The sequence below is a fragment of the Bicyclus anynana genome, chromosome 18 (assembly GCF_947172395.1).
Source record: "Bicyclus anynana chromosome 18, ilBicAnyn1.1, whole genome shotgun sequence".
Classification (NCBI taxonomy): Eukaryota; Metazoa; Arthropoda; class Insecta; order Lepidoptera; family Nymphalidae; genus Bicyclus; species Bicyclus anynana.
In genome coordinates this window covers 5,991,539-6,007,540 of record NC_069100.1, presented here as the reverse complement: position 1 = coordinate 6,007,540, position 16,002 = coordinate 5,991,539, and the positions used below count along the sequence as shown (strand labels likewise).

Below are 16,002 nucleotides of genomic sequence, written 5' to 3'. Positions count from 1 at the left end.
ATATTTTATACCCATATTCCCACGGGAATGGGAATTGAATAAAACCGTGCGACTAGTCTTAAACCCATGTGTATGGTATGGTTCACCCAGACATTCGGTATTCTAATCGAGCAGGAAGTTTATGTAACCTCAGCGCCTTAGTGCTGAGTCCTTGATCATGTAAACATCTTCTCATTAACATCTCACCTTGTACTTAGGTCGCGTTTACCTTTTTACGGTTCCGTACCCTCAAATGATATTATAAAATTACTTTCATTACGGGGTCTTGCACGTCTGTATAACCTAATCTTTGGTCATTTCATAGGGTACCGTAAACCGAAAAGTACTAGTTCTTTTAAAAATTACTGCCATATTTTTTTAGCCGTGAAATTGTATAACAAATTCTAAAACTCCAGTGCATTTTTTTTATTTTGTTTAATCCCCTACGAAAAAGACTTCTTTACCAGACCTTACTGACCAATCAAGTCGCAGAAGCAGTTTTATAAATACCTACAATAAACTTGATCGAGACTGGATGGCGTTAAGTTTATAGTCGTATAAATTTCTGACACGAGTGTCGTCATTCTAAGGTATTTTTGCCGTCAAAGGTTTAAAAAAAATTCAACATTAACTTGATTCGAATTACCTATTAGATTTTCCTTGTGTCTTTTCTAATGTTAATTTCAAAGTCGACTTCTCTACGGTCGAAATACCCTTCGGCACGCGATGACGTCACCGTGAAATCATCATGGCGGCTGTTGAATTTAAAACAACCTGTGGCTTTGTAATACTACCTTAAACTCGCGACATTTACTGCGTGATTTCAACTGAGTAAAGTGGAATACAACGTCGGCCCTGGGAACCCAGGTATACCCCCGAATAAAAGTATATGGGGATGATAATATATTATGTATAAATAAGGATCTGGTTAAATAATTGACTTAATAAAATTATGTTTCTTGAAAAAAAATATTTTTTTATTATTTTTCTTCTAGGGCAAAATGTTCGTCGATGCACTAAAGCGACAAAGTAACATTTGAAGCTGAATTATTTTTTTGTTAACAACAACCTAACCTAACAAACAGGAAAACGAACAAACAAACAAACGTAGAACACGAGCTGTATGGTCAACGATCTTAACTTATCCCCGTTGTGGACAAATTAAGGTGTCTTAGAAAGTTGTAGCAAACTTTTTTTTATAAAGTAATGATTTCATTATCAAAGTAGAATTATCAAGATTTTTTTTAAATATAAGTAAATTGCCGAGCGGTTAGGTTAGGCCTGGAGCGGGGATTCGCAATCCCTTTTTAGATCTTGACACGGAGATAGTTCTCAATTTTAGGCTGCTACTAGAATCCATTCTACACACCTACACGATTATTATCAGCCTCCCACTATTAGGCCAGGCTTCCAATCATATGTGCGAGTTGGTGCTATTGCCTAACTTCATTAATCACAACCCATGTTCGGCTCAATGTTGAGCGCGACTCTTCTCTCAGAATGAGAGGGGTTAGGCTAATTTATAGTCCACCACGCTGGCCCAATGCTGATTGAATTAAACTCTCATAGTATGCAGGTTTCCTCACAGTTGTTTTTTCTTCACCGTTTGAAACACGTGCTATTTAATTTTTAAAAATGCACACAACTGAAAAGTTGGAGGTGCATGCCCCGGGCCGGATTAGAAACTACGCCCTCCGAATTGAAGGCAGAGGGCATATCCACTGGGATATCACGGGTTTTTACCCATCACACCGCTCCATAGCGACTTACATCCATTATCCCGACATCAAGTCTATTATTAGTATCATAATAAAATTCCATATCGATAGCCTATATAGTAGCCTAGATAGTATCCTAGGGTGGGCACAGGTCCATCCTAGGGTGGGCTCGACCCACCTGCCCTCTATGCTTACATCCCATACTTCCGCAAAGTAACATCTATTTGTATCCAATAGTAACAGTTGTATTGTAGCTGTATAACGGACTTAATGTAATAAAATCATGTAAGTAACATGATAGTCCGTGTAATAGAAACCTTGTAACACAAACCGGGTACAATATTGATACAGTGATTGCCTTCAATGCTTATGTGGGGTACGTACATTATACTAACAGGTTTACACCTACGTTGCGTAATACGTTTGTCTGTCTGTTTGCCGTCATTTGACACTTCTAATTAGCGTAAATGCCAGCGAAGACGATTGTATTTTGATAGAACAAAGGACCGTCTTCATGGCTAGATACTCTAGATTGCTCTAGACTCAGTGGCGGGGCGAGATGTAGGTATATTATTTTATTATGGTCAGGGTACATTTTGCAAGACCTTGAGGCCCTCTCGACTGAATTTCGACCACTAACTATCTACAGACGAGACTAGCCATCTAGACAGGAGATATTATTCATTGACACTGACACTTTTTGTACTACTAACTAGCAGTAACTTTTTGTGGCACGCAGATTTTTGTGCGTTATATAGTCTAGACAGGGGCGGGGCAAGGTTGGGTAAGCATTTGCCTGCGGCCTTGTAGATCGAGGGACCTGGCGCCGTTAGGAAAAAATATTGAATAATTTATTATAGTAGGTACATCTCGATATGCGAGATCCTTGGGATCTCTTAACAACACATTTTGACGTTTCTCGAAGAGCACGTAAAGCCGTCGGTCCCGCGGCTGATCTCTTTCCAGTCCTGTCGGTCCATCGGACTATGACTGAGGGAATAGAGAAAGCACCACAGCGATCACTCTTATTAATTTTTTTTATGAGATATAGGTATAGTCTGGCAAGATCGTTAATAACACTCCCATGATATGGGGGGGGGGACTACGCGGGTGTGAAGTCGTGAGTTTTTCATTCATCGGGAGCGCTACGAACGAAGTTGCCAAGCTATAGGCTTGCGCTTGACTACAATTTTACCACACAACTCGACATTGTAGACAATATTTAAGTATCATTTGTTTAAATAACTTTCGTTGTTTACTATGCGATTAAATGAAATGAAGACAATTAGCCACCTTTTTGCGCCTAAGTTTCGACGCGTTAGTGACATATCTAAATGGTATACAATCTTTGGTTAACCAATTAAGCATAAAGTTAAAGTTAACCAATCCAATGAAACAGTTAAGTGGTACAGCATAGAAGTTCTCTTTTCTTCTCTTGAGGAATAAGCAAAGCTTTTACTAGATAAACATTTTATTGGACATTGAACCTAAGTCCCCTCACAAATAATTCCAATTAAGCATTGAACTATTGATCGCGCTATAACATTTATAGCCTATTAATAGCTAGGCTAATGACTGCTTTATCATTGGCTATTAATTGCCACTTAGCAGGGTATCGACCCCGCCGGCCGATCGAGTGTTTAGCTCGTCGAGAGGTCGAAGTTCGATTCTCGCTTACTTAGTGATATAGGTGTAAGCAACAGTTTTTATGACTTCTAATTTCGGCAACCGACAGTTATATTTTTCGTAAAAGTGTGGTTTTATAGGGTGTGGGGTTCGAGTCCGGTCCGGGGCATGCACCTCGAACTTTTCAGTTGTGAGCATTTTAGGAAATTATATATCACGTGTCTTAAATTGTGAAGGAAAAACATCGTGAAGAAACCTGCATACCAGAGATTTCCTTAATGCTCTGCGTGTGTAAAGTCTGCCAATCCGCATTGGGCCAGCGTGGTGGACTATTGGCCTAACCCCACTCATTCTGAGAGGAGACTCGTGCTCAGCAGTGAGCCGACTATGAGTTGATAATGATGATGATTTATAATTGTCTGTTACTCTTTTACTATTTCTATGTGAACTTGGGATTCTAATTTCCTGAGCCCATCCACCTGGATGAGACAATAGAGGATTTTAATTTATAATTTGAATTTTATATAGTATTAAATTTTACAATTTAATCTATCGTGAGTTTTATTATTAAGGGTTCCGTATGGATTTGAAACTAGTCGGGAATACTCCGACCTCACATAAGTTTTAGCCGTGTTTCATAATCAATTAATATAAATTAAATTAATATAAATTAAATTAATTAAAGTTATGTATACGAGGCATATGGTAGGTACCTATATTAGAGTGGTTCCTAAGCAACAGGTTTTTGGTAAACGGGTTTCGATGTCATTTATATTCTCATCACCTTAGATATTATAAGTAAAGTTTGTGTTGTAGGGGATAATCTCTGGATCTATTGAACCGATTTTGTAAATTCTTTTACCACTCGAAAGCCACGATATTTGTGAGTTAAAATAGGCTATATGTTATCCCCGCATTCCAACAGGAACGAGAACTACACGGGTGAAACCGCGGAGCGTTGGCTAGCTATAAATTATTTAGGGACCTAATCGTATATTTGCTTTTCTACTGTGTCGACGGGCTTTTTACTTTCTTTACAAACAAAATAATGTTTGTGATGTCATTTTACTACTACATCCGAAATCAAAACGTCTTCCGAAAATAGAATCACCATTGATAACCCATATTTGGCTCACTGTTGAGCACGAATCTCCTCTCAGAATGAGAGGAGTTGGGCCTTAGTCCACCACTCTAGCCAAATGCGGATTGGCAGACACGTAGAGAATTAAGAAATTTCTCAGGTATACCGGTTTCCTCATGATGTTTTTCCTTCACCGGTTTAGACACGTGATATTTAATTTCTTAAAATCAAATGGACTATTTGTAGGTAGGTACCTAATTGATTCAAAGTTCAGAACCGAAATCTTTAATTAAATAAACCAAAACAAACCTCACCCTCTAGTGAAAATAAGCTTATAATAGTTCGTACATTTGCATATTATGTCGACCTCATAGGCATGCATTCAAAATTAACACCTATGTTCATCGTTTTAGAATTCAACTTAACTGCATATAAATATTGGTATGATAATTACGAATGAATATTAACTTTAAAGTAAAATGATTTTAAATTGTGAAAACATAGAGTTGAAATTCATTTGAATCTAAATATTTTATAGTTTACTGGTGCAAGCTAAAATATTCCTTAATTGAATCGAATAGAGATTATTATTAAATAGGGTCGTATTAATAAATCAAAATTGATATTGCTGTCGAAATTACGCCCTTACAGGCTAAATGTTAAAGGTGATTCAAAATTAGGCGCAAGTGGGGTAACCAAAATGTCGTTTTTCAAATCAGGACAGCTAAATCAGCAGTCCCTTTTTTAGTAAACAGATAATGAATATGCTTGTATTTTTTTTAGATTTTTAATCGATTTCTGTTATTTTAAAACTATACAATATATTAGTTAACCAATGGGAAAAAAATCAGTATTATATTCAATCACTACCATTTTAGCGCGCGTTACGATTGCGTACCGTAACGTCAAGACATTTTTTATTGGTTGACGGAACTTATTATTGTGTATAGTGTGTTTAGTGTGTTTAGTAAATTGTATTTCCCACGAACTTTAAACATTTTTAATAATTCAAATTTGAAAAAAAATTACATCAAACATATACACAAATATAAAAGCTAGCTGGAAGTATAAATAAATTTAGACTTTAATTCTAATCATATGCATATATTTGTTATCGAACCTAACAGTATTTATTAAACTAAACATGAACACTATAGTAGGAAAGCCTGGGATGCTAAATTTGCAGTTACTAAAGCGTCATGGGGGACCGATTAGATTTGGTTAATAAAATAATAGGAAGAATAAATGTTTATATAGAAACCTTTTTGTTTACAGTGGTGGGGCAAAAAACTATAGACTTAAAAGACAAATTTTATTACTTCGGCTAACTGAAATCGTCAGAATATATTAGCGATTATTTCCTTAAAAATGAAAAAAAATAAACTCCGCTTGTGGCGCGAGAACTGAAATACAAGGGTTTTATTTTGTTACGTTGAACCTTCTCATTCCCCCAACGTTACACTAAAATCGATAGATTTTCGAAATTCACACCTTTTTGCTATCAACCAACCTACCTTATTCTTATCTGACGTGCTGGTTGAGTATTTCTGAAGTTAGTTTTTTTTTTGTTGCCCTAAACTTACTCACCAATGTTAAGGGATTATATATAGTGGAGGTAATTAACAACGTGCAAGGTATACTCCCTTATGTTTATATGCGGCGCTCTTGTAACTCCAAAAATCCCCTCTCCTACTCCTAAAATGATCTCTAGGTTGCCTAAACTAAAGGAATCCATTCGAAAGTCAGTATAAAGAAATAGACTCTCTGCAAGTGTGAAAGTGAAGACGATACAAAAAGTGAACTTGACACAGAACCACTTAAATATGGATGAGTTTTACTTCGATGTGTTTTCATAACAGATTGGCGCCTAGCATGTTTACGATTTCCTTTCTATATTGCTAATTCCCAACGTTGCTCTTATACGGAACAAGTCATACATTATTGATTATTATGCGTTTTTCAAATGAGCGAAACTTAACGCCCGATTAGGTTTGGAATTAATGAATAATTAAGAATTCATTAATGAAGCGGTGATAGTGCTATTTTTTGCGCTTGAATAAGCTCTCACTCAAGGATGTATGTTTATTACTACTAAATTATGTCTACTGTGTTTACGTCTCTCTTTAGTTTTGTTATTAAATCGTAGTTTTTCTACAATAATAATGATTACTTACGTAGGTAATGTCTATTCTTACCCCACCGCAGGGCAGTGACGTCACTTCACAATCGGTGCGGAGTAATTATATATCTCCGTGTACGATTCTAAACATGAGCCACTAACTACATCAAGTGTCAGTGATTTGAGATTCAATTTAGTGATCATCTTTACAAAATTACCTTAAGATAACGTCATTTCGTTTCTAAAATTCATTGCCACTTGATGTAGTAATCTCATGTAAAGTTAACGAAAGTCATTCTACTGCCCCAGGGTCGAGTGATGATGACCCACCTAGTTTATATCTACTCGAATTAATGAAATATAACATACTCCCGCTACTTCTACTGGATAGTATTGAGATTTTTTCGGATATTTTTTATCGAAAAGCCTAATCTACTTGAAAAAACTTTCTTGAAACCGTTGATTATTTCCGTAAAGTAGCAAAAAATAAAAATCAAAAATAAATAGTGTCGCTAAGTCTCAATTTTTGATCAATATTTTGTTATGTGCCAGTACACATCATCATACATCATCTCAATTACAGTGTGGCACAGATAAAACTTACTTAGGGTCGTCTTTTTTGATATACGTGTACATGGCATTTCCCAAGGTTTCCTTTTGATATTCTGTTAAAGTGGTTGGTTTATCCAGCTAAATAATTTCCATTGTTAAAATGGTTGACATATTCAATAGGATTTTATGAATTTTCATTATTTCCATGATTAATATTATGCAGGTTTAATATTCGTATCGCATCGGAGTCAAGTTTACGAGCCGGCGATTTGTTTTCCTTATCTAGATGTCAGTCATCTCTTATCGTTGTATCGAGATACAACGGAATTTCACATACTAGATTTTACAACGCCATTTCTTGACCATCTCTGTCGTGTTCCTATTTAGAGTGTAATGCAGCTGTGATCTAAGTGTTATTATGTGGTTTTGTTTAATTATTCTTTAAATAATGCTTGTGTTCTCGAGTTTAGTGATTCAGCTTTACTTGGACAGTTTGTGATCATAAATTATTCGAAAAAAATCAATTAAATTTTTATTTTAATCAATCAATGTGTTTAGATGTGGTCGATGTTTGGATCTAAAAGGAAGGACAGATCGAGGTATTTTTTTTTAGTTCTTTCCTTAAATTGGGTTCGTTTTTAATTTATTATTAGTGTTATTTCAAAACTACGAGTTTAAAACTGAAATTTGTTCAATGTTTTTGTTTTAGTTATAATAAATAAAATCTCGATCAGTTACCCATGGCAGCTTGATTATGATTTTTTCTTAGGTATATTGAATCTAGTGAATATTATAAACAATTACATAATATTATAGCCTTGATAGCCCAGTGGATATGACCTCTGCCCCCGATTCCGGAGGTTGTGGGTTCGAATCCGGTCCGGGACATGCACCTCCAACTTTTTAGTTGTGTGAATTTTAATAATCACGTAAATATCACGTGTCTCAAACGTTGAAGGAAAAACATCGTGAAAAAGCCTGCACACCAGAGAATTTTCTTAATTCTCTGCGTGTGTGAAGTCTGCCAATCCGTCTATTGGCCTAACCCCTCTCATTCTGAGAGGAGACTCAAGCTCAGCAGTGAGCCAAATATGGGTTGAAAATGATGATGATTGCATAATATTAGATTTTTTTTTTAACGTATTACATACCTATTAGATATTATTAAAAAAACTTGTACAGTCGAATATGGTTTTATGTTCGACTGTGTGTCCTTTAAAGTAGATTAAAAATCAATAAATACTGTACTCAATAGGTACATAAAACTGTATGTAATTAACTCAATGCATAAAGCTTCCAATAGATTGTCTGAAGAGGCGTGAGCACTGAGCACGTGTCACCACCACTTGACACTGACAGCTACTCGTAGAACAGAAGCGTGTTTTCTGTCCGTCCTTTGTTTGTTATTGTGGTGTCTCTAACTAAAGCGAAAACATCTCCAGTTGCCAGATGGCTCTGAAATAGAGATAGTTTTGCTTCTATTTACGTTAAAGTTAGTTGGGAAATTTTGTAATGGCCTTTGTGGTTTTATAACAGCTGAAACTTTGCTTTGCTTCTAAGAGTAAGTATGCTATTGAGTTTAGACTATGGCCGCTTTGAAAGGTAAAGATCCTCAGTTTTTTTAATAAGCTCGCGCTTGACCACGATCTCACCTGATGGTAAGTGCAGATGTGGTCTAAGGTGGAACGCACTTGCCTATTCAGTTTCTTCTTCAGTTGTCCAAGTAAAATGCGTAATATCTAATACTAGCGGACGCCCGCGACTTTGTCCGCGTTGAATTCAGGTTTTCACCAATCACGCGGGGACCATGAATTTTTCAGAAATGAAAAGTAGCCTCTGTGTTAATCCAGAGTACATTTGGTAATGAAATCTATTTTCATTCCAAATTTCAGCCAAATCGCTTCAGTTGCTGCAGCATAAAAGAGGAACAAACATACTTACACACTTTCACACTTACACACAAACTTCCGCCTTTATAATATTAGTGTGATATTTTTTGTGTAATATAAAATCCAAATCTTTACTTTACTTAAAATTTCACATTAAATGGTGTCAGCCCATACTCCTACTTGTAAGTAGCTATAGTATGCGTCAAACTCCTAGTCCGCTCTGTAGTTGCGACGCGTCTAAAAGTGCAGATATTATGACCCTGCTAGGATATGTTTTTGTACATATATACGCTTCGTGTTCAGATCGGCTTTGGCGCATGGGGAAGGCAGTTATGGTCTTTGGACTATGCCTTTGAGATGTAGCATTTTAGCAGCACATTTAATTAACTTTTAATTAGCAACATACCAATCAAATATGATGATGGTGATAATGATGATGAGTACTTACAAAAAGCATAAATATTAAATGTACATCTAATACATTTATGGAAAAGATTTTTTTTATACATAACTTCGTCCCTGTTTGCGCGCTTTGCTGTCTCGAACAGTCCCAAAACTTTCAGTATCATGGAGTCCACAGTGTTATAAATATATCGCACAGATGCACGTGAGTCGACATGCGGCGGATTGTTTTTATTTTTATTTCGGGACTGTCTAATTTTGTAATACCGATAATTTGCTGTGATTTACTTACTCATTATCTATTTAGATTTATTAGATCTATGAAAGTCATTTATTTTGTAATAGTATTAATACGAATTTACTTACATATTCGTATAAATACTATTACAGCTACTACTACTACTACTACTACTATACTATACTACGTAGGTTCTTTAGGCAGTAGTCATCTCAAGAACGTGATTTTGATTCTTGTTTCTGTCTCCCCGATATGCCACGGAGCCAATGTGTCAATGCAAGTTGCTGTCTGTGAATTTTCTTAATTATCTGCGTGTGTGAAGTCTGCCAATCCGCAGCGTGGTGGACTATTTGGCCGAACCCTTCTCATTCGGAGAGAAGACTCGAGCTCAGCAGTGAGTCGAATATGGGTTGATAATAATGATGATGATGAAGTTGCTTCCCACATTAGGGCTTATCAAATTCCTAGGGAACCAGGGTCAATCTATCAGTTCTTTTGCCACCGTCCCGTCTTAATCCTGCCAGTTTAGTGGCAAGTTTCTTTTTGGCTCATCTCAGCAGAACCTGCCTTGAGAACCGGTGGTAGTCTTTACATATAGTCATCTAACGTTTCAAAAGTGCTTGTAAACATTAAGCCTACTTGAAATAAATTAATTTTGAAGTGCTTTTTTATTGTAGCGTTAAGGGTGCCATGACGAAGTAGCCTACCACTCCTTCGCCTTAAGAACTCATAAATTCCAAATTTTCTTAGCTCTTTTCCACATGTGTAGGGATGAAACGATACGAGTAAATACAAGTACGTACTCGATACTTTTGCGCCGATACCAAGTACTTTTAGTATCGATACTTTGAAATTAAGAATCGAGTGGGTATCGGTCAAAAGTACTCATATCAGTAAACCAATGTCACTATTTTGTTTTAACATTGATAATTGAAAATTGCATATTTTAAATTGAAATTATTGAAGGCATCCTAGCCTTAGTTTTGTTTGTGTAGTTGGCAAGCTTGTTTGTCTATGCCACTTCGCTTAAATTTAACTAGGAAAACGTTTGGAAAAATTAATATTTTTGGGAAGCACTACAAAGACAGGCTTTTTCATAAATGTACTTAACAATAAAGAATACCTAGTACATGTTACGGTTTTTACTCAAAAATTTCCAAAAACGATTCGATACGAGTAAGTATCGATACTTTTCAACTGATACCGAGTAAGAGTCGATACTTGACGACCGATACAGTATCGAGTAAAAGTATCGATACCTCAATGGTATCGTTTCATCCCTACACATGTGCCTTAAAGACAATAGTATTCCCAATTACTACTTGAAAAAAATTAATTAATTTATTATCCAAATAAACAAAAGTTAATAAAACAGTTAATTTATCCCAGTTCTACAATTGGAGCCTAGGTAAACACCGCAGTGTTTGTATGCTTAGGCCTAGTGCTCACGGAAGCGTGACGTCACAGGAAGCGGCAGTCTATTTCAGGCATTGTGCACTGCCTTTTGTTCGCCGGCCGCTTTTATTTGCATCGCACTAACATAGCATTACCGGCTAACGAATGGACTAAAATGGTACGACGATTTCACTCTCTCACCGGTTAATACGAATGGGAGTAAAAATACGTGTTCCAACATGACATTTAGAGCAAAAGCTAGTTCCGCGATCATTCAGTAGTTCCAAATTCATTTATGTCAAGTAGGCTCAGTTTACAAGCACTTTTGATACGTTAGTTGACTATTTGTAAAGATTCTACCACCGGTTCGGAAAGCAGATTCTGCTGAAAAGAGACCGGCAAGAAACTCAACAGTTGATCTTTTAAAAAAAAATCATACAATATTATAATATACCTACAATTGATGATAACATTACAATTAATAGTTTTACTTCCTGTGTGAAGGTGGAAGCTGATCCAAAGGCCTCCAAGCATCTTTATCATTAAGGAACTCATCAATGTTGTAATAACCTCGACTAAGCAAATGTTTTTTTACACATTGCTTAAAGCTATGCATTGGCAGGTCCATCAGAGTCTTGGGGGTCTTGTTATAGAAGAGTACACCCAAACCTACAAAAGATTTTTTTATTTTAGTTGATCTTTTAAAAAAAACAAACAATATTATAATATGCAATTGATGACAACATTACAATTTCTTATAGTTTTACTTCCTGTGTGAAGGTGGAAGCTGATCCAACGGTCTCCAAGCATCTTTAACATTAAGGAACTCATCAATGGTGTTGAAATCTCGACTAAGCAAATGTTTTTTAACACATTGCTTAAAGCTATGTATTGGCAGGTCCATCACATTCTTGGGGATCTTGTTAAAGACGAGTATACCCAAACCTACAAAAGATTTTTTTACTCTTTGGAGACAATTTTTTAACTCCTTGGACTCTCATAACCCGACCCAGGACCTCGAGATCTGAAACCACATAGGCTAACCAATGGACCCACGAGGCAGTTAAAAAAGCATCCAGTGGTCCGGTAGAAAGGAACTCATGTATATTTTTGTTATTTTCCAGGGTGGCCACAAACACTCCTCACCTGGTCAGCCTCGGCACCGGCCGCCTCAGCACCGCCGTCACTCTGCACCCCATCAAACAAGGTACCTACGTCTCTGTATTATCTGTGGAAACATGGCGACCTCTATTGCGCTGTTGATAATTCTGTGGGTTTTGTGTATTCTTTACAAGTTATAAGTCACCTTTGATAAAAAAAAAACTAAATTGAAATCGCTTCATCCGTTCCGAAGCTCTGCTGCCACAGACAGACACGTTAAACTTATAACACCCTTCTTTTTGCATCGGGGGTTTAAAATTTAAAATTATTACCACAAGCCTAAGTTCCACACCTATAAGGAGAGGCCGGAACCGGTAGTGTTCAGTTAAAATAGACACAAAACATATAATTTTCAGTGATCACCAGTCTTTAATGTCTCTTTTCCAGGTCGCGTCACCATCGGCTCGGACCCAACATGCGACATCTACGTGGTGGGCACCGGAGTAGCGAACGTCCACTGTCGGGTGGAGAACTCGCACGGCGTGGTCACGCTCTACCCCATCAGCGGCACGACTCTGCTCGATGGGCTGCCTGCTGACAAACCCACGAGACTGTCCCAAGGTGAGCTGTACCCAATAATCTAATTATCTATCTATTATATGATAGTCCAGTATGACCTCTGCCTCCGATTCCAGAGGGTGTGGGTTAGAATCCGGTCCGGGGCATGCACCATGCATTGTGTGCATTTTAAGAAATTAAATATCACGTGTCTCAAACGGTGAAGGGAAACATCGTGAGGAAACCTGCATACCTGAGAATTTTCTTAATTCTCTGCGTGTGTGAAGTCTGCCATTGCCATTGCTGGCGCATTGTGTGCTATTGACCTAACCCTTCTCATTCTGAGAGGAGACTCGAGCTCAGCAGGGAACCAAATATGGGTTGATAATGATGATGATGATAGTGTGGTGATTTATATGGTATGGTGGTTATGGTCAACTTTGCCAACCTTAATGTCTGAAAATGCATCGATTCTATCTAAAGTCGAAATACAGCTAAAAAAAGGAATCTTAAACAGGGTTAAGCGATAATTCACACCGAAACAACTGCTTTTAAAGCTTTATCAGGCTCAGGTCCGCACTAGCATGGATATCAGCTCGATTTATTCGAGGACGATCAATCGAGAAATATTGGTGAGAAATCGACTACGTAGCCAAAATGGCAAACTTAGATAATATATCTTAATCTAACGGATGCTCGCGACTTCGTCCTCGTAAAACTACCACTACCCTAAGTATCCTATGTCCGTCTCCTGGTTCTAAGCTTTCCTCCACCAATTTTCAGCCAAATCGGTCCAGCCGTTTTGAGGTATAAATAGTGTAACTAATACGACTTTCTTTATATAGATTTCAATTAAATCATATATTCATCTGTTATTCCAGGCAGCATGCTGACAATCGGGCGCTCGAACTACCTTCGCTTCAACCACCCGGAAGAGGCGAAGCTGATGAAGTCGGTGCTGCCGTCCGGACACGTGTCCATGGCGCCCATACAGTTCCAGCCCAACGAACACTGCGTGCCCACTGGTAAAATGCAAGCTAAAAATGAAAATTTTGAAAATTCCCAAATAGAGATCATGACAGTTAAATTGTATATAAATTAGGAGTATGCTAATAGCAAAGCAATTTGTAAAAGCGAAAGGATATCTGCGACTATTACTTTCGGATCCAGATTTTCAGATTACATCCAGACAATCTTTCTTTTTTACGTATAATTTAGTTAACATTGACCTTATTTACCCGAATGTCTCATGAAAATCAATATATTCAAACGTAGTCATCATCCCCATTGTTATTTTAGCTACAACTAGCCGACTCCCTGCGGTTACACCCGCGTAGTTTCCGTTCCCGTGAGAATATGAGGATATAATATAGCCTATGACACTCAAAAATAACGTGGCTTTCTCGTGGTAAAAGAATTTTCCAAATCGGTTCGGTAGAACCAGAGATTATCTCCTACAATACCTCTCTACAATATTAATATAGATTTTTTTCAGTGGTTAAAAAGGCATTGTAGGTAATCACCAAAATAGGTAACCTTAAGCTAGATTAGATCTCAAGATGTTGGGATATGTTCCTGAATTTTCATTTTCTTACTTCGTAGATGTTCTTACTGTTCAATAAACAAAATTTCGTAAACTTCCACGAAAGTATAACAAATCAGACTTCGCTTAACAGTCAGGCGAGCGAACTTTCACTACCTGACTGCTTCTTAGGTTGCATTGTTTTAACAAGGTTTGGTGTTAAGGGATATCCATTATTTTCATTCTACTCCTAACAAGTTAGCCCGCTTCCATCTTAGATTGCATCACACCATCATATGAGATTGTAGTCAAAGGACAACTTGTAAAGAATAAGAAAGCAATACAATAATATTGTCTAATATTATTTTGTTCCAGGCTACATGAACCACAACGCAGACCCGATCAACCAATGTTACCAGAGCACCAACATGCAAAAAATATACAAAGACAACTCGCTGACACAACTCGACCACGAACTGGACATGACTTTAAAGGAAATGTCTAGAAAAAAACCTCCCGTAGCGCCCAGAAAACCGTACAAAGACCTAGACACTTCAGACTCAAATTCAGACCAGGAGACTAGACCTAAATTGGGCAGTATCATGGCTAAAGTGTCCAAATTCGAGTATTACGCTAAACAGCAGAAAAATGTGGGTAGGAGTCAATTCTACACTTCAAACGAAGTGGAAATATCTCCCAAAGTGTTCAGTGCTAATTCATTAACAGTTAATACACCGGCTAAGGATGTGCTAGGCAATCGTAATTTACCTAATTACATTAGCAAGAGGCAAGATCAAAAAATGATTGTCCTAAACGAAAATAATCTAGATCCAAAGAATTGTTCCTACGCCAATGTAGCAATAAGACACAATAATAAGACAAAAATAGATGACATAGTACGAAACTTTGACGATACGACGCGAAATGATACAAAGTTGCCCAAAAAAGTTAATAATGACCAACAATGCAGACCGGATAATATATACGGAAAAATTAACGTTGATAGGAAAGACAAGAACGATTGCAAGGAAAGCAAGAATAATCTCGATTGCAAGAATGATAGCAAGAATTTGAACGTTGATATTGGGGAATACGGTCGTATTTGCGGTGTGGGTAAAGTCACTTGTTTGTCTTCACCATCATATGAAAGGAATCCTCAATATTCTCCAGTGTATGGAAATTGTTATGACAGGGGTCATGATGCTGAATCCATGAGGATAAAGGTTGGTACCCTCCTTTAGAGTTAAAAGTATTTATAGCTTGGCAACTTCGTTCGTAACACTCCCACACGTCCCGCGCGGGCCGGGGGCGTGTAGCGATGAATGAAAATTCCACGACACGAGTGATGCACTCTGCACGCACGATTTCACACCTGCGCAGTCTTTCCCCCCGTCGCCCACATATCATGGGAGTGTCATCAACGAACTTGCAAGACTATAGTTGTATATTTATTTATTATTTATTTACTAGCGGACTCTCGCGACTTCGTCAGCATGAAATCCTAAAACTACCCTATTCCCTCCCTACACCTACCCTACCATACTCCTACTCAACCCTACTCCTACACTAGCCTTACCCTACCTCTACCCTATCTCTACCCTACCCCTACAATACCCCTTCCCCACCGCTACTTTACCCTATCCCTATCCGACTCCTACCTAACCCCTACCCTACCCCATTAGGTAATACCCCAAAATAGTAATAACATAGTATAAGCTATCATTACTAGCCGACGCCCTGCGGTTTTATCCGCGTAGTTTCCGTTCTTGTTAGAATACGGAGATAAACCATGCCCATGACACTCACAAATAACGTAGCTTTC

The 16,002-nt window shown here is 37.5% G+C and overlaps 1 protein-coding gene across 1 annotated transcript in view; it reads left to right on the top strand.

Annotated features, from left to right (window-relative positions):
• Nucleotides 1-16,002, top strand: part of LOC112051636 (pleckstrin homology-like domain family B member 2) — an 87,006-nt gene that overhangs the window by 36,415 nt on the left and 34,589 nt on the right. The window contains exons 3-6 of the mRNA XM_052887227.1: nucleotides 12,124-12,206; nucleotides 12,548-12,721; nucleotides 13,540-13,683; nucleotides 14,556-15,403. Coding sequence (XP_052743187.1) covers nucleotides 12,124-12,206; nucleotides 12,548-12,721; nucleotides 13,540-13,683; nucleotides 14,556-15,403 — 1,249 coding nt within the window. The remainder of the gene's footprint in view (nucleotides 1-12,123; nucleotides 12,207-12,547; nucleotides 12,722-13,539; nucleotides 13,684-14,555; nucleotides 15,404-16,002) is intronic.